Raw genomic sequence first — 19160 nt, 5'->3', positions numbered from 1 at the left:
TTAATATTTAATAATAATACAGTATTTTTGTTTTTTTTTTATACATATTAAATATTATATTTAATTAATAATTATTTATATTTATAATATCAAAATAGAACTTAAACTAAGAAAACGAAAATATTTATAATATTTAAAAAAGAAACATAAATATTTAGCAAAAATTTCAATATGCTCAACTAACTACAATTAATGTTAATTATTTTTTTATTTTATAGTTTTCATATTAGTTTATTGATTTAAAAGCAATAATATGGAATACAAATTTACATAGTTTTATTAATAATATTTATTTTTTATTAATTTTTTAAATTTAAAGTTTAAATATACATTTAAAGTTATTTAGTTGCTAATGGAATTCATTTACATTTATAAATTATTTAAATTCTTTGGTTAAATTTACAATGTTTTTGTTTTTTTTGGGGGAATAATTTACACTAAAATATGGTTAATTATTTAACATTTTATTGTGTTAATAAATATTTAGGGTGTAATTTCTTAAAACTGTTAGTTTGGCAACAAGGGAGGTTTTCTTTTATATAAATTTTTCACAAATGAAACATTTTTTGTTTTAAAATGAAAATAATAGGATGAGGGATTTTGTTGTTGGACTTAAGGAATTTGTTGGAATAATTAAAATGTTTCAGCAACATATTTATAAACATGTTTATATTCATATTGCTGGGAATGTTCTTTTAAAGCAGTTATAACTTTTTTTAATTTAAATCGCATTCAACTTTTATGCACAAATTGAAAGCAACATGTTTAGATACATGTTGCCATGAATTCGTGTAATTAAAAGTAACTAAATTAGCTGGAATTTAATAATAATTGCTTAAAATTGTTTCATTATTCCAACAAATTTCTAAAGTCAATTTGGTTTTCTTAAAGAACTTCATTAATTTTTAACAATTTTGTTTGATCTTTTTCTTAAGAAATAAATAAATTAAAATTTTGTGTTTTCTCTATAACCGTAGTATTTAATATTGCACATGTTCGTTGTTCTGGCCTGCTGTTGAGTACTTGAGTAGAATGTTGCAGCTGCTGCTGGTGATGTTGCTGGTGCTGCAGCTGCTGTTGATGATGTGGCGGATGATGATGGTGATGAAGATTTCCCACCAAAGGCTGCTGTTGCAATTGGGAATGCAACAGCAAATGGGTTTGATGTTGTGAGGAAGAGGACGCGGAAGATAGTGGTAGATGAGGCTGATGATGCTGAGTAAATTCTTGTTCCTGCTGATGTTGCTGATGTTATACCAACAGCGAAACTTTCTGACAATTCATGGCAGTCAGCTGAGCATTTAAGGCAGCATTGCCATTAGGCGGTCCCGTTGAAGCTGTCGCCATACCGCCACCATTTTGCATATGACTGCCACCATCAGCGGCGACTGCGGCCGCTGAGGCAGCTGCTGCCGCCAAAAATTCCACCTTACCCATATTGCGTTCAATTAAGGGACCCAGATTTGTATGCTGCGTCTCTTTGTGTCGCCTCAAATCGACTTTACGTTGAAATGCTTTGTGGCACAGTTTACAGGAGAACGGTTTGTAGCCGGTGTGTTTGCGTGAGTGGGTGATGAGGTTGGAACTTTGACTGAAAGCTTTACCGCAAACTTGGCACTTGTGTGGTTTTTCACCTGCAATGAACAGAAACAAATAATTTCATTTATTATTTAAATTGCCAGATAAAAAAATATGTATAAGAATATAAAAAAGAAAATCTCAGGGTCGTTGTGTTTAACAGATGAAAATAAAAACGTTTTGAATGAATGAACAAAGCCAGCAAAAATCAATAAACTCATAAAAATCTGCGCAAAACTTTAGTTAAATAATTTTTTTTTCTTCTTTCATTTTACAATAAATTTCTCAAGATAAAAATCGTAAGAGAGTGTGTTTTCAAGCGTTAAAGGAAATCATTAGCGTAGTGCAAATTTAACTGTTTAACCAGAGAGGGGTTAAAGAAAGGGGTTCAAGAAATAAATTTTGTTCAAAGTTTAAGGAAATTTTGGGACGTTTTTTGGAAGTTTTTCAAAAAAAATACTTTTTCGATATTAAATGAATTTTAAAGTGTTTTTAATCCTTTTTCAGAAAAAGTACTTTTTGTGTTAAAATGTACTTTTCATTTAATAGTAATTTTGCCATAAAAAGTCTTTTTTAATAAAATTTACATTTTAATTCAAATACCTTTTTGATTAAAATATAATTTTATTAAAAAGTACTTACTTTTTAAAAGGTACTTTTTACTAAAAAGTTTTGTTTTGATAAAAAGTACTTTTTTTGTTAAAATTTTTTCAAAAGTACTTTCTGAACTTTTTTGTTAAAATGTACTTTTTCAAAATAGGTTGTTTTGTTAAATTTTACTTTTTTATTTAAAAGTACTTTATTGTTCAAATGTACTTTTTATTCGAAAGTACTTAATAAAATCTAACTTTTTGTTAAAATTATATCTTCTGTTGATATGTACTTTTTTGTTTAAAGGTACTTTAAATTGTACTTTTTATTCGAAAGTGCAAAAGTACATTTGTTGTTATCTTTTAGTATGAATTGTACTTTTTATTGGAAAAGTACTTTTTTGTTAAAATGTTTTTCTTTGTAAAAAATGTTTTATCGTTCAAATGTACTTTTTATTAAAAAGTACTTTTTGGTTAAAATTTAGTATTTATAAAAAGGAACGTTTATTAAGAAGTACATTATGGTTAAATGGAACTTTTTGTTAAAAAGTACTTTTTTGTTAAAAATTTTTTTTTTCGTTAAATTTTTTTTTAAAGTACTTTTTTGGTACAATGTTATAAATATTACCAGGTATTTTATGAAGATGTACTTTTTTAAAAATATACTTTTTTATTAAATATACTTTTTTGTAAAAAAAATTAAGTTTTTATTAAAAAGTACTTTTTTGTTAAAATCCACTTTTATAAAAATTTTTAATGTAGAAGATGTTTTTCAAAACAAAACTTTTCTAAAGTTCTACTAAAATTAGCTATAAAACTGTTCCCTTTCTCGCCACGTTACTGCCTGCCTCTTTGATTTTCTTCACTTCAATTTACCACAAACATTTTGCTTTTGCATTTAAACTCTGTGTATTTCTCATACAATTTGTATGATGCTTCTTTGAATCAATGTCTGCCACCATTTTGCCCATAAAATACCATATGCCCCATATACACTTCACTTTAGAGAAACCCATAAACCCCAATAACAAATGTTAAAACCCCCACCCTATCCTGCTTAAATAATTGAAATGATATGACTGCTTCTCAAACACCCTTAAATTTTTACTTAAAGCTTTAATATACTAAAGATATTTTGGAAATACTTTTCATTTAAAATTTTCAAATATTTTGTGGTTTTTTGTTCTTGTGGTTTTATTTCTATGAAATTTCATTTGATATTCATACTTTAATGGTAGTTTTTTTCTTAAATATATTTAAATTTCATTTTAGGCTTTTTTTGGTTATTATTATTTGGCAATGTCTTTGCAGTTTTTCTAGATTTCAATTGTTTTAAAAATATTTGGATTAAAGTCAAATTTTAAAACCCTAAACATGTTTTGCCATAATCTTTAAATAGAACATTATTATCTTTTTAAGGAATTTAATCTTTTTATTGTTTAATGTTTGTTAATCTTTATTAATATAATGGCAGTAGATGTTTACAATCTTGATTTGATTTAATCGTTTAAAAAAGAGTTTAGGTTTTTGCAAACACAAAAAAGGGGAATTTTTTAAATTCATATTTATGGGAAAATATTAAATATTAAGCAACATTTAAGAAACAAGCAAATTTTGTTAGCTTTATTTGCTCTATTTGTTTAGCAACATGTTGCTAAACATGTCTATATTGTAAATAAAATGTTGTTGGTACTTTTTAAATTAAATTAGGGAACATTAACTGTTATAGTTGTCCATTAATAATATTCTAAATTTCATGTTTAGAAATATTAAACAATAAAAAGTTTTCTTTAGCAACATATTGCTAGTTACAAATTATAAAACCTGTTAGATTGACAAGGAAACTATGAAGAACAAATGTTAATCAATCATGTTGGGGTACATAATTACAATAATAAAAATTCAAGTGAAATACAAAATTTTTTATTATATTTAAGAAAAGATTATCTCAGCAACATGTTGCTAAACACAAGGACACTGTAAATACATTTTGACACATATGATTTTTAGTAAATTTAGTATTAATTTAAGATATTTAAAAAAAAACTTATAACTTTAGCTAAAATAACATGAATTATTACAAAAATCAAACTCAGCAACATGTTGCTAGACATGTTTACTTAAAATATTAATGCTTGAGTAAATACTTAACAAATGATTATATTTAACTGCGAACAAATTCAAAAAAAGTTTTTTTGTATTAAATATTTTGATAATAAAATGTTTAGATTCATGTTGCTAAACTTTTTCAACTTAATATTCAAGAAATTATTACATTTAGTCAGTTTTTTCCTCAAACTCAAGATTTATATTTAAAAAATATTCAAATAAACCTAAATGCACTTCCTTTAAGAAAATTTACTTTCCTTTTAAACCTTTCTATGCAGACCATTGATTTTTATTTTTATACTTTCTGTTCAAAAAAAAATCTTACAAATCTTAAACCCATGAAAAAAATACAAAAATCACAATAACAACTTTTAAAACAATCTATAAAACAAACATGCTGCAAACACTCGACTCCAAACACTCAATAATAAATGTACCTTAACATTTTCCTCTAAAAAATAAAAAAAATATTAAAAACAAACAGCAAAATGTACAAAATCATACAATAAATAAACTTTAGATGAAACACAAAGAAAAAAAATGCTTTAGAAAAACAAACAGGGAGTGAAGAAAATTCTAAGGGAATAAAGCAAAGATTTTAAAAGAATTTTTTATATTTTCAGAACAGAAGTAAAATGAAGAAACTACTAGACAACGCCTTGAGAGAGGCGGTTTATTTTATAACCAACAGATTCTGTGATAAATAATAAAAAAAAAACTTTGCTTTAGCTTCACATTGAAGAAAAATATGGAAAAAAGAAAATAAAAATGAACAAAGCTGAACAACTGACTCCCTTCATATAATCTGTGCTTTAGTACGTGACGTTATCTGGGCCGTTACAAGGCGAACGTGCTTGGAAAACTACAATTTATAGCAGAAGTTTGAACAAGTAGAGAACCTTTGTTACATATATAGATAAATAATTTTATGTTTTATAAAGATGAGTAAAAAAATCTAATAAAATCTTATAAAAAATTATACTTAAGAAAGTACTTTTTTAAAGGAAAATAAATATTTAATTAAATATTTTGTATCTTTATAAGAATAATGTGTGAATAATTTTTTTTTTTGGACTTTAAAAAGGTTTCTTTGAAAAAGTACTTTTTTTTAATTTTACTGGTAAATAGTACATTTTCCAACAATAGTTCTTTTTTGTAAAATGGTTTTTTGTAATACATTGCTTTTGTTTCTTAAAAAATGGTACTTTTTTTTGAAAACTTTTATCAAAAGTTTATTAAATTTTTGCTAAAAATTACTTTTTAGAAGAAAATTAATTTTTAAATGGTTATTACGTAAGAAAAGGATTTTTTTTGTTAAAAAGTACTTTTTTTAATTTTTATTGGTAAAAAGTACTTTTTTAATTTTTTTTTAATAAAGTGCAATTTTTCACATTATCTATACTAAAAATTTATAAAAAGCAGTTTTTTGAAAAAAATTAGATTAAAAAGTACTTTTGAAGAAAAAAATATTTTTGTACGAAAGTCCTTTTATGTTTAAAATTATTTTAAAGACATTTTCAAGAGTTTTTTTTTAAATATTCTCAAAAAATACGTTTTTGTAAAAAAAATCCTTTTTGGTTAAAAAGTACTTTTGAAAGGAAAAATATTTTTTTTTGGTTAAAAAGTACTTTTTTAATTTGAAATTAAATTTAATTTTACTTTTGTTTAATATTCTATTAGTAGCTAATTAATTTTAATGTTAAATATATGTTTTTGTGAAAAGTACTTTCATGTTAAAAATAATTTTAGAAAAATAGTACGTTTTTGCTAAAAGAACTTTGTTGAACAATTCTTAATAAAATATTTTTTGGTAAAACGTAATTCTAGGTTAAAAATTACTTTCGATAGGAGACATATTTTTTTGGTTAAAAAGTACTTTTTGTTCTAATTTGTTAAGTATTTTATGTATTTAATAATACGTTTAAGTAAAATAGTACTGATTTGTTGAAAGAAACTTTTTCAAAAGATTTTTATGAAACAATTCTTCAAAAAAAATATGTTTTTATGAAAAAAGTACTTTTGTTAAAAAGTACTTTTCGTTTAAAGTTTGTATAGTTGTCACGTATTTTTAACATTAGAAAATAAGTTTTAGTTAAAAGAGTACAGTTTTGAGAAAAAAGTACTTTTGAAAGGAAAAGTATTTGTTTGTTAAAATGTACTTTTTCTTAAAAATGTTTAAGTATTTTTAATGTTAAAAAATACGTTTTTGTAAAAAAGTACTTTAAGTTTAATTACTAAATAGAAAAATAGTACTTTTTTGTTAAAAGAAACCTTCTCAATAGGTTTTTGTTAAGCAATTATTCAAAAAAAAATGTTTTTATGAAAAAAGTACTTTTGATAAAAACGTATTTGTGGTAAAAAGTACTTTTTTATCAGTTGCCACGTAATTTAAACATTAGAAAATAAGTTTTATTAAAAAGTACAGTTTTGTGAATAAATGAAGTAAGTACTTTTGGAAGGAACCCCATTTTTGGTTTAAAAATACTTTTTGTTTAAAGTTTTTATAGTTGCCAGGTATTTTTACCATCATAAAATAAGTTTCAATAGAGAAGTACAGTTTTTTTGAAAAAGTACTTTTTATTTAAAAAAATGCCTTTGGAAGGAAAAATATTTGTTTATTAAAATATATTTTTTCTTAACAATTTTTAAGTATTTTTGATGTTAAAAAATACGTTTTTGTAAAAAAGTACTGTTTTGTGAAAAAGTACTTTTAAAGGTAAAAATATTTGTTTGTTCAAATGTACTGTTTCTTAAAAGATTTATTCGTTTTTTAGTATTTTCTAAAAATGTAGTTTCCTGAAAAAAGTACTTTTCTACAAAAAAAAGTACCTTGCCAAAAATAGTCCTTTTTAAAAACAACTTCTTCAGAGGTTTGCTAAAAATTTCTCCATAATATATGTTTTTCTGAATTAGTTTAAATTAAAACGTACTTTTAAGAACATGTTTTCAAGAAAATGTAGAGAAAAAGTACCTTTTAAACTTCTTTTGAGAAAAAGTACACTTTTCTTTAAAAGAACTTTATAAAAATTGTTTAAAATTTATGTCAAAAATGCTTTATAAAAGTACTTTTGAGTAAAAGTACCTTCATTCTTTAAAAGTACTTTATGTTTACAAATAAGTCTTCATGAAAACTACCTAATTTTTTGAAACAAAAATTCGACTTTACATAAAAAGTAATTTTCAGACATTCGTTTGATAAAAGTACCATTTTTAAAAAGTACTTTTTCTTCAAAAAGTACTAAAGTGTCTATTTAATTTATTATAAACATTAATAAAAAAACATATATTTTGTTAAAAGTACCATTTTTAAAAAGTACTTATTCTTCGAAATGTACCTAAAAAGTACTAAAATGTATATTTAATTTATTATAAACATAAATTATTTTTAAGGTATTTTTAAGGCAGCAAAATATTAAAAAGGATTTTTTAAATTTGCTAAAATTTGGTCCCTTTATCCCCTTAACTGTTAGCATCTTGCCTAGTAGGGCCAACATTGCCTCATTCGCTCTAGTAGACAACAAATTTCTTTGTTGTAATTATACGTTTATAGTGGATGTATATAAATGGCAAACATAAAGCTACCACCACCCAATACAAGGCCCTCCCAATTAAAAATAGAAAGAAGAAAGCAAAAATTTCGTATGTATCTGCATCGCAATACTGACTGCTACATCTATTATACTACTTCTGCTACTACTATTGAATTCATACTTGGGAAACAAAAAATCTGTTAGTGAATCAAAGTACATCCCAATGGTCGAATGTTTTAACAATCACGTCCCTGCAATATCATTATGTACTCAATTCAACTCAAACTTTTGTTCTATCATTTCTTTTTTTTTTTTTGGTAAATGACTATGCAACATACATACACACTAAAGTGTATATATAAATTTGTATGGAAACATGTATATGTACAAATAGAGCTAGAGATAATAATGATTATACGTTTAGTAGTACGAGTACGTTTTGAAAAACAGAAACTGGGAGTTTAGATACTATACTATTCTATACTAGTTAAATGATTTTGCTGCTTTCTTTCTTGTGTTTGCCTTGATTTTTGTCGTTTTTTTTTTGGTTCTTACTATTACTGGGTATAGTAAGGTATATAATGTACTGTGACATACTACATAAGACTGTTGTATAACATACATAAGTATGTATATAGCAGGCTATGAATGCATGTGTTTGTAGTTAAAATTCTTATGCTTTTTCTCACATATTTTTCCATTTACTCTTTTCCTCTTTTTTTGTTTGCTATACATTTTCCCTTTAGTGTTTGTTTTGTTTTCAACATTCACACATTTATATCCTTTCATTTTAAATAAAGGATATAACATGGAGTACGAGATACAAATCTGTATCATGGCTAAAAATCATTGAAATCTGTTTAGTTTAAAGCATGGATTCAAATTGTTTGTAGGATGCTGTACGTATGTAATGTATTGTGTTGCTGTTAATGTTGCAAAAAGGAAATTCTACACACACAAAAAAAAAAATAAAAAATAAAATGCTAGAAAGGTATGAGAATTTTAATGTGTCTGTATTTACAGTGGTGATTTTTCCAATTTATATATATATTTTCAATGTGTTTTGTTAGATTTTCAGCAGGAAAATTTCATGTTTGAGGTTTTTGCAAAATTATTGATTTTTTTTAGAGGAAGTTCTTTAAAGATTTTATAATACGAGTATGTAGTTGAAAGAGATTTGTTCAAGGAAATTTATACAAACATTTATTTATTTTAAAGAGTATATTTTTTCTTAAAAAGTACTTTTTTTAAAAGTACTTTATTAAAAAAAGTATTTTTTTTCCCAGAGAGTACCAGAAACATACTTTAATTTTTTTGTTATGTGTTTAATTATTTAAAATGGAATTTTTTTCATAAAAAAGTACTTTTTTATAAAAAAAAATATTTTGTTAAAAAGTACTTTTTAAGAAAATTCAATTTTTAAAAAAAGTATTTTTTTAGATAAATACATGGTTCTAAAAAGAATGTTTGTTTAAATAAAAAATTTCCTTAAAAAGTACTTTTTGAATAAAACTACTAAAATGTCCCTAGTAATTTAAGGCTGGTTTATAACCAAGTACTTAGAAAGTACTTTTTTATTAAACAAAATTTTCTATAAAAGTACTTTTAAAATATCATTTTAATTAGTTTATTACCTTTTTTAAATTCATCAAAAAAAATATTTATTTTTTTTTTTAGCTTAGAAATAAAATTTTTTTATTAAAGTAAAAGTACTTTTTTATAAAAGTCCTATAAAATTTGTACTTGTGTTAAAATTTGTTTATTTTGTTTTGAATAGTCATTTTTCAATAAAAAGTACTTTTTTGAAAAAGTACCAAAATAAGTATCTGCTTAAAATAAGTTAAGTTTGTGCTATAAAACTACTTTTCTTAAGAAAAGTCCTAACAAATTGATATATTTTTTTTGTTTTGTTTTAAAAAGTACTTTTTTTAGAAAGGTACAAAAAAGTACTAAAATTTTTCATTTATTATATGCTTAAAATATAATTTTTTATAAAAATTTGTAAATTTGTTATAATTAATTTATTTTGCTTTGAATAGTAATTTTTTAATAAAAAGAACTTTTTTGGAAAAGTACCAAAAAAAAGTTCTAAAATTAAATTTTTTTTTATGCTAAAAATCAGTTAATTTTGTTCTAAAAAATACTTTTCTTAAGAAAAGTCATATTTGTTAAAATTCATTTCTAAAAAGTACTTTTTTCGAAAAAGTACCAAAAAAGTATGTGCTAAAATTTCTATTTTATTATCTACCTAAAATAAGTTGATTCAGTTGTATTTTGAAGCTGGTAATGTGATTAATATTGTTTTTAATTTTAATCCCAGCAACATGGTGGTGAAGTAATAAATTATGAAATTTTGAAAATATTTACTTTCTTATTTATTAAGTGGTAACAAACATAATTTTAATTTAATATTAACAAATTGTGAGAAAAAGTCAGTAACAGTAACTTAATGTTAAACTAAATTCTTGGCAAATTTTGTTAGATTTATGCTTAACAACATGTTGCTGGGGTAAAAATTTTATGTTTGTTGAAAAGACTTTAATATTTATTTACTTTTTTAATGAAATAACTTTAGACTTTATTGAACTATTAGCAAATTGTATTAAAAACATATTTCTATATATAATTTATTACCAGCAACATGTTGCTGGTAATAAATTATATTACCAGCAACATGTTGCTGGTAAACTTTTATGTGTAAGATGTTTGTTTACAAAATTTGATGACTTTTTTAACGGACAACTTTATTTTATACAAAACTGTTTGCAATTAATGTGTTAAGCAACATATTTCTCAAAAATTTCTTATCAGCAACATGTTGCAGTAGTAAGTAAATGCAAAAATTGATGTTTAAAATGTTACTATATAGAATTGTATTACTTTTTAATGGAATTACAAGAATTTACTGAAACAATAGTAAATTGGGTTAAAAAATTTCCGCCAGCAACATGTTATGGTTATTAAAACAACAATTTTATAAATAATTTCATAAATTTGTAATTAAATTTCTAAACATTTGTTTATAATTGTATATAATGCTGTAGCAAATATAACTGCCAGCAACATGTTATAGTAATCAAAATTCCAAAATTTTGTAAACGTTTGTCTATTAAAAGAAAACAATTTTATAAATAATTCCCTGAATTTGTGATTAAATCTCTAAAAATTTATATTTAAGTTTGTTGAAATTCTAAAAAAAAACAAAACCTTAAACTATAAAATATTAAAGCTATTGCATAGATCTTCTATTTAAATTCTTACTATGAAAAAAAAAATCAGAAAATAAAAATTGAAAAACTTAAACACATAAACTAAGCACACAAAGTAGAAAAAGCAAAGTAGTAAAAATTCCTGAAAAATCGAAGACAAAAACGATAAAAATGTCTAGAAGACATAAAGGCGCTGATTTGGTAACAGAAAACACTAACCCAAACACACACACACATAAAAGCACGCCATCTTAAACAAACACAAACACACACTCTCGCACACACAAACAAAATGGCAAAAGTAAATTTTTCGAACAAAAGAGAAAACCATATGGCTGATAAAAATAAATGGAAAAAAATCAGTTAACATTCCACTAACACAAACATATGACCCCATACTCATTTGTAAAATGGCTCACACAGGCTCACATCTACTGTAACAATATGGCAGTCAACGAAAAACTCTGATTTTTTACGATTTTTTTTTTGTGTTAAAGTGAGTGAGTGCATGAATTAAATTACATTTTGATATTTGTATATGAGAGTAAGTGTGAGTGAGTGCTTTTAAGTAGTGTGTGTGTTGCCATTTTGAAAAATAAGGAAATCAAATATTTGCACTCAAATCCCGTTAGAAAGCCCAACGTAAATAACATCACCAACAGAGAGAGATACAGCTAAAAGAGAGCCAACTATTGAGTGAGTTTTATTTGTTTGTAATCAAATCTCATACAAAAAAGCTTATAAAATCAAGTTGCTTTGACTAAATTTTTCATTGGTTGTCTGTGATTTCTTTTTACTTTGATTTTTGTTTTTGCATTTGTTTCTTTATTTTCATGCTCTTAATATTTTGTTTTTGTTTTGATAACATTCCAGTTATTCGGCAGTGTATGTGTGTGCAACTGATAACAACTATTGTGTATCATTCCAATCTTATCTCAAATTTAGTTTTTTATTGAATTTATATTGCTTCTCTTTATGGCTCAGCAAGCAGAGCCCAATGGAAGCTCCAAGTGTGAGTGTAGGTTTGTGTTACAAGTTTCCATTATGTATTCCAATGCGCAAACTGCAAAAGCTTTTTATCATGATTATAAACCCCAAAACATGGTGGTGCACGTGCATTTGGATTTATTTCCCAGCTGTTTGTTGTTGTTTGATAATTATGCTCTTTTTTTGGATACCATAGAAAGGGAGGTAGCTTCCATATTTATCAATCCCCCTGCTCCCCTTCTATTCTTCGTATGTCATCAACACTAAATAGGATTTTTATGGAATTTATGTTAAGTCGTTTATGTGTGTCATTGTGTGTGGATGTTGAAGTTTATGACGGTTTAGCATTTACAGTTGTGCTGATTTTCCATTTATTAAATTTGTGTGTCTGTGTATGCGGTTTCTTCCTTCCTTTTTTTACTCTTCTCCTGCCTGCTTTTGGCTGTTCTTGTGGCCGTAGTTGGAGCTGGAGCAGCAGTAGCAGATACTGATTTAACATATCAGGGATTTAATGTATTTTTAAATTGGATTTGTTAAGATTTTTTTTTGTGTTTGTTTTAGTATTAAAGCTGCAGAGAGGTTTAAGTGTTTATATGTGGGTGGTGAAGAATAAATGAAATTCTTTGTTTTTAAAGTGTTAAAGGAATCGATTTTTTTGTTGAATTACACTTTCAAAATGAATTTTTTTAAGAACTGTTTAAAACTTGCTGCAAATGTTGCTCTAAAAAGTCTAGCTACATTTGCAATATTAATTTTAAATGAAAATTGTAAAATAATCGTTTGTTTTATGAATTTCATAAAATGATACTAAAATTATAAAATTTTTTTAAAAGAATTTTAAAATTTCAGGTATTTAATAGGTTTTTCAACTAGATTTTTTATGGTTTTTATTATTAAAGAAATTGGAATTCTTACCCCATTATCACGATGTCTGGTTATATGTTAACGTGTAGTTTTAGTGTTTGTTAAAATAATTTTTGTATGAAAACTGTCGAAATAAATTTATGTTAAAACATAACTAGGTATACATTGTGATAATGGGGGTTAAAATTTAATTTAAAATAAAGAAAATTTTATAGAAGATCATTTGTTTAGAAAAACAGAAATCTATATGTTAGAAACATGTTGCTGATGTCTATAAAATGTTCATTTATTGTAATATTTAAAAAAATACAATTATAATTTTTTGGTTTTTAAAATAAGTTAGCAACATATTACTGAACTATTGAAAGTCTATAAAACGAATTATATTCTCATGTCTTCAAAAATTTCAAAAACATGTTGCTGTATTTTTTATATGATTTCTAAAGTGATGAACAAAAATTATTTTTCAATATAAAAAATGTGTCTTTTTTTAATTAAATATTTTTTAAAAAAAATAAGTTTTAGCAACATGTTGCTGGACTTGTTATATGTGTTCTACAAAAATCATTTAAAACCATTAAAAATTTATATTTTTAATATATTTTCCAAAGACTGTGTACAAATTAAATCAACTTAGTTGGGCAACATGTTTCTAAACTTTTGAATCTCAAAACAAAAGCTAAAAAAATAAATTTCATCATATTTTTTAAATGATTTTTTGGCAACATGTTACTGAACTTTTTAAACCACAAACATTTATAGCAAAGTAATTATTAAATATTGTAATCTATAGTTTTTAACAAAATATTGCATGGTTTTTGCAACATGTTGCTACATAAACATAAACTTTATGAAACCTATTGTTAATGATTTCATATTTTGTAATAAAATTGTCATTATAAACATTTGTTTTCATTTTTTAGCTAAGAGCTCAAAATATGTATCGAAGATCTTGTCAACATGTTGCTACATATAGATGGGATACCATACAACATGACCTAAATATAAATTTGTTTATGAGAAAATCATCTTAGTTATTGATGTAAATTTTTTAAAAAATATTTTGAAATTATCTTGGCAACATGTTGCTGAAGCAATGAGGTCTGCCAGTAAAAATGTTGAGTTGTTTTACTTTATTTTATTAGAACTTGGCAAAGTTTTAAAAAAGTGCTTATTCTAGCTATTAATTTATAGGTTTTAATATGAACTAAAAATATGTTGAAATCTTCTTGGCAACATGTTGCTATATAAGTCTGAACTTATACAGAACTTGTTTGAATCATAAATATTTACATTTTTTATACAAATCCCTTTGTAAATAAAACTTTATATTTTTTTAAAGCTATAAACTCAAAATATGTTGAAATTGTCATGTCAACATGTTGCTAGAAACATCAAGTATTGCAGAATTTAGTTAAGAACATAAGTTCTATACTAAAACAATTTGAGTTAATAATTGTTTAATTTTATATTGCCAACATGTTTCTGTAACACTTAGTTAGCAACATTTGTTCTCCAACATTTTTATAATACACTAAAAATATGTATTAATAGGTTTTCAAATTTGTATTGGCAACATGTTGCTATAACAAATATAAACATTATCAACCCAATTATGAATAAAAAATTCCCCGGGAGTTTGTTCCCCGGGAATTTTTTCCCATTGAATTTGAATAGGAAAAATGGGAAAAGGGAAAAAACTCCCGGGGAATTTTTATTCATAATTGGGCTGTATATTTAAGCATTTAGCATAAAATTCAGCAAACTGATAAAAATAAATGGTTTCTTAATTGTGGCAACATGTTGCTGGCACTTAATAATTCTCGATATCTTAAAACTCTATTCATAATTTATAAACAAATGTTGATAAATTAGTCTGATCTGTTAATATTTTTTAAACCATATATTAGTTGAATTCAATTAATATTGTCAACATGTTAGTAGAGGAATGTCAGAGCTTTAAAAATCTAGGTAACTTTCTACATTTCCTACCAGAAGTGGAAATTTTGCTTATATTTTCACAATAAAACTATAGTAGAAGACAAAATAAGTAGAAAAATACTTCGCAACATGTTGCGAAAGCTTAATAAATTTGTCAACACACATATAATACTACTGAGAATTTCAATTGATGTTGTATTGCTTATGTAATCTTTGTAAGATGTTGCCTACTTAAAGATTAACATGTTGCTGATATTCATTATCAGATTCAAAAACATTTTTTGTTTAAAAAAGTTTAATTAGTTCTGGCAACATGTTGCTGGGCACATATTGTAGTAGTTTTACTCAAAATTATTTAATTTTTAACATTTTTTAATATTTATTTTACACTAAAAAGTTTAATTAGTTCTGGAAACATGTTGCTGGGCACACATTATCGTAGTTTTACTCAAAATTATTTAATTTTTGAAAAATTTTTTAAATTTATTTTGCACTAACAATTAAATTTGTGGAGGCATCATATTGCTGGTAATCGTTAAATGTTTATTTGTTATTATTTATTAACTTTATTAACAGATAAATACAAATGCAGCCAGAAAAAGGTTACTGAAACATAAGTTTTGTAATTTAACAAAAAATGTCTTTTAAATTTATTTCACATTGACCATCAACATGTTTCTGTCACTAACTAAATCATATTTTCATTTTGCTTAGTTCTGCAACAGATTCTAATCAACTTCTTATATAAAAATATATTTATTACTGCACTTAAATTCTGTTAGCAACATGCCAATGAAATCCTGTAGCCTTTAATTTATTTTCAAATGTAAATTTAAGGTGTTAAATCTAATAAAATATATTAAGAATAAAATCAAAAATTGTATATTTCTAGCATTTATTTTGTATTTGTGATCAAATTTTGCTTCCAATATAGTTTTAAATTTACTGAAATTTTCATAGCAACATGTTGCTGAACTCTTAAAACTAAAATTATTTATCAAAAGGTCTTTAAAACATTATGAGGAAAAAAATTTCGTTAATATTCTAAATATTTAACTGAATTTTTTATTAAATTTACGGGCCATATTTTCCTTGTTTCATTTAGTTCTAGTAATAGAATAAATACTCTTAGCAACATGTTGCTGAATTCTAAAACCTTTTCAAATCAAATTTAAGCTTTTAAATCATATAAAAGACATTAAGAGACATCAACTTTTGTATAACATTCTAAATATTTAACCCAATTTTTGACCACATATAACTGCTAACTTTGTTCTTTAGTTTCATTTAATTTACACTTTATATTTAATTAAGATATTTTGTTTTGTTTTTTTAGTCCTTACCTGTATGTATATAAGTATGTTTTTTCATATCACTCTTTTGGTGGAAACGTTTGCCACAATAGCTGCAGGGGAAGGGTCTAGTATCACTGTGTATTAAAAGATGCGTTGACAATGTGCTGGAACGTTTAAAACGTTTGCCACATTGTTTGCATTCGAAAACTTTTTCAACATTATGAACAGCCCTGTAATTACACCGAAAAAGAGAAAGGAAATAGAAAAAAAACAATTACAACAAGAAAATTTTGGTTACAAGAAAAAATAAAATAAAAAAGAGGTATTCACTTATCAAAAAAATAATAAAAAAACAGAAAATTAAAAAATTAATGATTTTGAAAGCAGTTAATTTTATTGAATTTTTTTAAACATTTTAAAGATTTTTTATAGTTTTATTTTTTTTTTTGCATTATAAGTGAATACCCTTAATATTTTAGTATGTTAATTAAATATGCATAAAAGCTCTTTATTTAACTAAAATATTTAATTATGTATGAGGAAAATGTAAGTGTTGTGTACCAACCTGTGTTGACTTAAACTAACTTCATGACCAAAGGTCTTGTTGCACAATTCACAGGCATAGGGTTTTTTGCCATGATGTGTCCGTCTGGAATGTACCTCCAGGCCATGAGGGGTAGAGAACATTTTCTCGCATTTCATGCATGAGTAGAGGTCACTGAATTGTGGCAAACCCGACCATTTAGCGGCCATATGGTGAAAATGTAAATGGGAGGGATGTGGCAGGCCCAAATGAGAATTTGGCGGTAAACCATTAGTAGCATGACCACCAGCTGATGACACAGCATTGGGTGCAGCACCATTTTGGGCTGATTGTAGAGGCACCATTAAATTACGCAATCTAAAGAGATCTTCTTGGGAGGCAGGATGATAACTAAATAAAGTTGCATACAAAAGGGTAAGTAATTAATTGTAAAGACTTATATAAAATGAATTTATAATTACCTAGAGGCTAAACCAGATTGCTGCTGTTGGCCCTGATGAAAGGCAAATGCAGCAAAGAAGGGAAAGGCAGGCGATAGAAAAGGTCTTTGAAACATGGCGGGCTCATAGTTGGTGGGATAGGCCTGCCTTAAAGCCTCAAAGGGATCTGTATTGGGATGATGTATTAATCCAGACGATTTTTGGGGATCATCTTTCCTCAGCAAAGCAGACACCGAAAACATTTCAGACTTTTTGGGACTTGTTCGACTGTGCATTAACAAATCACTGTTGATATTATTACTACTGCCATTCGTAACACTAGAGGGCCGCGATATATGTCTACGGGGTATGGGAGAGGCTGGCGGAGAGTCTACCTCTAATTCCACCGAACTGGAGCGTGATCTAGAGCGCGATTGCAATGAACGCCGACAATTACTATCATCGTCTAGATCAATTTGTGAGGAGGAAGAACGTGACAGACTGCGTGATCGCGAACGTGATGCTCTTTCGTACAGACGTTCGGCTTCTAAGGCGTTGAGCGGCTGCTGCAGACCCGCATTATTTTCCAATTTCCATTGTAAAATATGATTTTTACTCAACATTGATATACTATTGTTATTGGTTTCCTCCATTAGCAGTTTGGTGGCTGCTGTGGGGGCATGATTGTTGGAGGCAGCCACGGCAGCGGCCGCCGCTGCTGCTGCAGCTACGGCTGCCGTGTGAGCCTGCAAATGTTCAGTCTTGACTAGACGATTGATGCTGAAAGCCAGTTCATCTGTAAGTGGATAAAAAGGAATAGGATTTTAATTGCAAAATTCAAAATTTGTCTTTTTATATTTTAGATCTAAGGAAATTAAAAAAATATGTTTTGCAAAATTTATATTGACCATAAAATCATTAATCATGTTATCTGTTTTTACAACCCTTTATCTTTCAGTTAAACACCTGTTTTTTTTCTAAAAAATCTAGCATCATTTCATTCGTTTACTGCTATCACGAATTCATATGGTTACAAAGCACTGTGGAGGCCATAAAATAGCATGGAATTTTGTTTCTAAAAGCAATTTCTGCCCTCCACTGTTTGCCAATACAAGTTTATATGTGTGTATTTTAGCAAACGATACGAAAAAAAAGTCGTGTGTATCAAATTTCATTTGCAACATAATTATTTTTACATTGATATCGAATACTATAATCCCAACTTAAACATATGACCATTAATGCCACCACTACCACCCTAATCAAACAAATAATAACTGAACAATAGCAAAAACAACCAAAATCCTTGCTACAAATCAGCAGCAAACACCATACACTTTCTTCCACACACATCATTCAACAAATGAATATTAAAGCCAAAGCAGAACATGGCAAAGATGACGATGATGATGATGATATTTTGCAGTCAAATTAGAAACCCTAGTAATCGTGTTAATATGCGTTTCACTGTAAATGAAAAGAAAAAAACGGAAAAACACAACATCTGTTCTTGTCCACACCCGGCTAAATGGAGCATGACAAAATATCTTCCACAATCAACATTCATGTGTCTATATAAAACTCATTTATTCAATTCACACTTTTCATTTCGACTCTCAACCAAAAAAAAAAAAAAAATGTGTTGTAGCACGCAAAAAGTTAAAAGTGTTAAGTGTTATGGCAAGGAGGCAAAATAAAGGGTTTTTTCAATAAATCCTAGTCATCACAATCCATGACTAAATTCTAGACAATGTTCGGCTATAGTAAATATTGTGGCTGCTGTTTTGGTGTGGCAAGTTGTATAAAATAAAATGACAAAATTTTAATTTGTTATGCAGTTTTTACAAGGAAATAAAACAGAAACTAATATTTAAACGAATTCTTAAGCAATGAAATAGGATTTAAACTACAAAGCTACAAAGTAGAAACTGTATTAGAAACATGCTGCAACATGTCTCGTATTGCTATTTATTTAAAATCAAGTCCAGTAATCTTGAATTTCTACTTATTTAGAATATATTTCTTTATATATATGAACAGTTTTCTTCATTTCCTAAAATTTAACCAAATAAAACTTTGACCTTATAGCATTTC

At 26.0% G+C, this 19160-nt stretch overlaps 1 protein-coding gene across 1 annotated transcript in view; it reads right to left on the bottom strand.

The window, feature by feature from the left end:
- Positions 1 to 697: 697 nt before the first annotated feature.
- sens-2 (senseless-2) overlaps positions 698 to 19160 on the bottom strand; it is a 44752-nt gene continuing 26289 nt past the window's right edge. The window contains exons 2-5 of the mRNA XM_065501409.1: positions 17109 to 17862; positions 16669 to 17037; positions 16152 to 16333; positions 698 to 1634 (exon numbers count right to left, since the gene is read on the bottom strand). Of these exons, the coding sequence (XP_065357481.1) occupies positions 1252 to 1634; positions 16152 to 16333; positions 16669 to 17037; positions 17109 to 17862 (1688 nt within the window). The 3' untranslated portion in view covers positions 698 to 1251. The remainder of the gene's footprint in view (positions 1635 to 16151; positions 16334 to 16668; positions 17038 to 17108; positions 17863 to 19160) is intronic.

The sequence above is a fragment of the Calliphora vicina genome, chromosome 2 (assembly GCF_958450345.1).
Source record: "Calliphora vicina chromosome 2, idCalVici1.1, whole genome shotgun sequence".
In the NCBI taxonomy this organism is placed as follows: Eukaryota; Metazoa; Arthropoda; class Insecta; order Diptera; family Calliphoridae; genus Calliphora; species Calliphora vicina.
This window is presented reverse-complemented; position numbering and strand designations above follow the sequence as displayed.